At 54.1% G+C, this 3,761-nt stretch overlaps 1 protein-coding gene across 1 annotated transcript in view; it reads left to right on the top strand.

Moving 5' to 3' along the window:
* The window catches only part of NCS1 (neuronal calcium sensor 1), a 31,936-nt gene that overhangs the window by 17,332 nt on the left and 10,843 nt on the right, over nt 1–3,761 (top strand). The window contains exon 8 of the mRNA XM_006754214.1: nt 390–506. Coding sequence (XP_006754277.1) covers nt 390–488 — 99 coding nt within the window. The 3' untranslated portion in view covers nt 489–506. The remainder of the gene's footprint in view (nt 1–389; nt 507–3,761) is intronic.

Below are 3,761 nucleotides of genomic sequence, written 5' to 3'. Positions count from 1 at the left end.
GAGTTCGGGGTGCCTCCAGCGCCAGCTCAGTGCCCCGCGGAGGCCAGCAAGTCCTCTGGTCCCCAATGAGGAAGCGGGCCAGAGCCAGGCTCGGGGCGGCCAGCCAGGAAGCTTGCTTATTTTTGTAGAATAAATTCCTAGAACCCATGGCTGTGTTTCAGGGTCCATAGCCACCCACCTATGTGGTGACTCCCTAAAACGACTCCCAGGATTTAGGATGGTTGTACTCATGGCTGTGGTTTATTACAGCAAAGGGATGCATAGCAGGGTCAGAGGGAAAAAGGCACATCAGCTGGAGTCTAGAGGAATCCAGGTGTAGGTTCCCAAAGTTCTCCTCCTTGGAGGATGGGGCTGCCCCTCCCGCTAAGCCGCTGCCTCTCTGCTTGCAGAACGCCGACGGGAAGCTGACGCTGCAGGAGTTCCAGGAGGGGTCCAAGGCCGACCCCTCCATCGTGCAGGCGCTGTCCCTCTATGACGGGCTGGTATAGTCCACGCCCAGAGCTGGGGTGAGTCCAGGGGGACCTGGGGCCTGCGGGTCAGGGGGGAGGGGGGAGGAATCCCAGCCACAGGACGCTGAGGGTTGGCAGAGAAGTGCCTGCCCAACGTGGGGTCTGCCGGGTGTGGGCACAGCGGGTGGGGGCGGCCCCCGAGGCAGGGCCTTCAGATCAGCCCGAAGCCTCTGCTGCGGCGGACGACTGTCCTCCTGGCTTCCTTCTGTCCTCTCCTGCGTCTGCTCTGCCTTCCCTCTGAGTCCCACGTGGGCGGGGGAGGGGGTGGATGACCCCCAAGGTCCTGTGCAGCCACGAACACTCGTACACGCCGTCAGGTGGACACATGCTGCGTGTGCGCGTGCTGGCTGTTCGTCTCAGGTGACAGCGTGGCGGGTGGACTCTGATATGACTCACGGAGACGTGCGAACGCTCTGTCTAGGAGGCCCGTCCTGCCCCCCCAAGAAAGAGTCAGATGGTGTCATTAATTTATTTAACACTCTTTGTTGTGTCCTCACAGCTTTCTGTGAAAGGATCTGTGTATGTATTTCCCGCGGCAACAATGAGTTCGGAACCATATGTTGTTCACGCGTTTTTGTTTTTTTTAATGGGCAATTTATAGAAATCGTTTATTTTTTTTCTTTTGGAGACTCAGCGCTAAGAAAAGAGATGTTTAAAATGTTTCACCCTCGTTGGCTTGACGTTCACATCCTGGTGTGCCCACAGGCTGTCCTTAACCTGATTTGTGTAGACACGTATCGTATCCTCACCAACAACGTGTCGACCAAGAAGGTGTACCTTTGTTTTCACGACGCGCTTTTCCGAGTGACAGGATCCAGCTCCCGCCAGCTCGTCCCCACCGCCCTCCTCTTTCCTGTGGCTCTTCCAGAGCCTCCCAGATAGTAATCACGTCCGTTTTGCCTTCTATCATTTGTGCGATTGATTTGCCTTCTCAGATTCCCGATGTATCCTAATTCCTGGACAAGTTACTGTTACAGAATTCACTGTAGTATTCGGTGTTCCGCATCAGCAAATGTTGTTGGAGACCATCCTTTTTCATAGCTGCATAGTATTCCGTCACAGAGCAGGGCCATCACTTAACCAGTCCCGTGGTGGGGGACCTTGGGTTGTCGAGAATTTTGGGGGTGGGTTAAAGAAGTTCTCTATTACGGAAGCATTCACACCCAGTGGTAGAGAGAATCGTGTAACACCACGTCCCCAGCAGCCAGCTTCAGAGTCGCCAACTCACAGCCAATCCTGCACCATCCCTACCCCCCACACCCACCACCCACACTGGGTATTTTGAAGCACATTCAAGACATCATATTGTTTCATACATAAATAATTTCAAAATGTGTTCCAAAGAACGGCTCTTTAAAAAAACCCCACAATACCCCAACTTCAAGATTAATTCCTAATATTGCCCGAGCTTCAGTGGGTATTCCAGTTTCTTGTTGCCTCCCCAGGTTTTTTCACCTTGTTTATTGGAATCAGAATCTGAGTAGGGTCCACATGTTGCAATTGGTTGAGCGGTCTCTTAAGTGTATTTTAATCATTAAATTTTCCCCTTCCTTTTCTTCTCCTTCTTGCTGTTGGTCCAGAAACACCTTCTGTAGAGGTTCCACGGTGTGGGGTTTGCGGGTTGCGCCCCGTGGTGGTGTGAACACCACCTTCTGCTCCCTGTTCTCCCTGGAAAGGGGCGGTCAGACCTGCAGGCTCGCTGCACATCAGTGCGACCCACTTCGGGGAGAACACCTCACGGGTGGGGTTGTGTGTGTCCATGAGGTGGCACGTGCTGGCTGGCGTTGTCAGCACCATTCATTCATTCCTTCCTTCATTCCTTCCTTCACAAGTGGCGCAAAATGACGTCACCCCAGCTGCCGTCCCTGCCTTGCATGAGCTGCAGGCTTCCCTGTAGTCGCTATTTGGTTACCCCAAGCCCTAGGCTCGAACAGGAAAGGCAGGGTAGATGCTTGATTCTCCCCCTTGACGAGTTTTCCAAGTTGGATTTCTAACAGCCTTCAGCGCTGACCAATGACTTTCTTATGCACATGTATATGCACGTAATCATGGCTTTCTGGATAAGTGCATTCAGGGCCTTCCATCATGTCTGTGGCTTTAAGCAGCAGACACAGTGCTGCCCAGCTTCAGGGCTCACAGGTCCCTGCGGAAGGGGAGGAGCATGGCTGGGAAGTCAGCTGAGCCCCCGGGGGCTGGCAGGGGCAATCGGGAGGCTGGGGGGACACGGGCCTCTCTCGGGGCGCTCTGACCTCCCTTGGGATGGCTGCTCCTGTCCTCTGTCTCCCGTTGCCCTTGCCCCCAATGGCCACCCAAACCCGGGCCCCATGGCGCCTTCTGACTCGCCCAGGCCGCCCTCACACAGCGCCTGCCTGGCCCCGACCGCGTTTCAGATCCTCTCACACCGATCAGGAGAGGGGCCCTTTGAGTCAGACACTGACACCTGTCCCAGGTGGGGGGCAGGGACGTGCGATGCAACACGGATGTGGAGCAGGTGATGGGAAGGGTGTGTGGGCGGTGCAGACAGTCACAGGCTGTTCCCCAGCTGCCTTTTTTTTTAAATTGATTGAGGTAAAATTCACACGACATAAGATTAACCATTTTAAAGTGAACAATTCAGTGGCATAAAGTACAGTCACAGTGTTGTGCAAGCACCACCTCTATCTAGTTCTAAAATATTCGCATCACCAAAATAACGCCTTCCGTCACGCACTCTCCCCCACCCGCCGCCACCGAGCCCTTAGCAATCACTCACCTGCCGTCTGTGTACGGATCTGCCCACGGGGGGAATTTTATACAAATGGACTCCCACGTCACGTGGGCTTCTGTGTCTGGCTCCCGTCACTCAAGGTTCTTCCACGTTGCTAGGCCCCCTGACTTCACGCGGACCCTCTCGTCAGTTCCTCATTCCTTTCCCTGGCTGAGTGGTAGTCCCCTGTGTGGATGGACCACGTGTTTATCCATCATCCCCTGATGGACACGGGTGGTTTCCACCTGTTGGCCATGGTGCAGAATGCTGCTGTGAACACTGGGGGAGCATGGACTTATTTGAGTCTCTGTGTTCAGTTTTTTTGGGGGTAGATGCCTCGGAGCGGAATTGCTGGGTCCTATGGGAACTCCAAGTTTAACTTTCGGAGGAAGCACCAAACAGTTCCACTGCAGCTGCACCTTTTATGTTCCCAGCAGCGACGGACACGGGTTCCAATTTCTCCACACCCTTGCCAACACTGCTTCTTTTCTGTTTATTTATTTATT

Source organism: Myotis davidii, unplaced genomic scaffold (genome assembly GCF_000327345.1).
Source record: "Myotis davidii unplaced genomic scaffold, ASM32734v1 scaffold651, whole genome shotgun sequence".
Classification (NCBI taxonomy): Eukaryota; Metazoa; Chordata; class Mammalia; order Chiroptera; family Vespertilionidae; genus Myotis; species Myotis davidii.
Note: the sequence above shows the minus strand (reverse complement) of the source record. Positions and strands in the feature narration are given on the sequence as shown.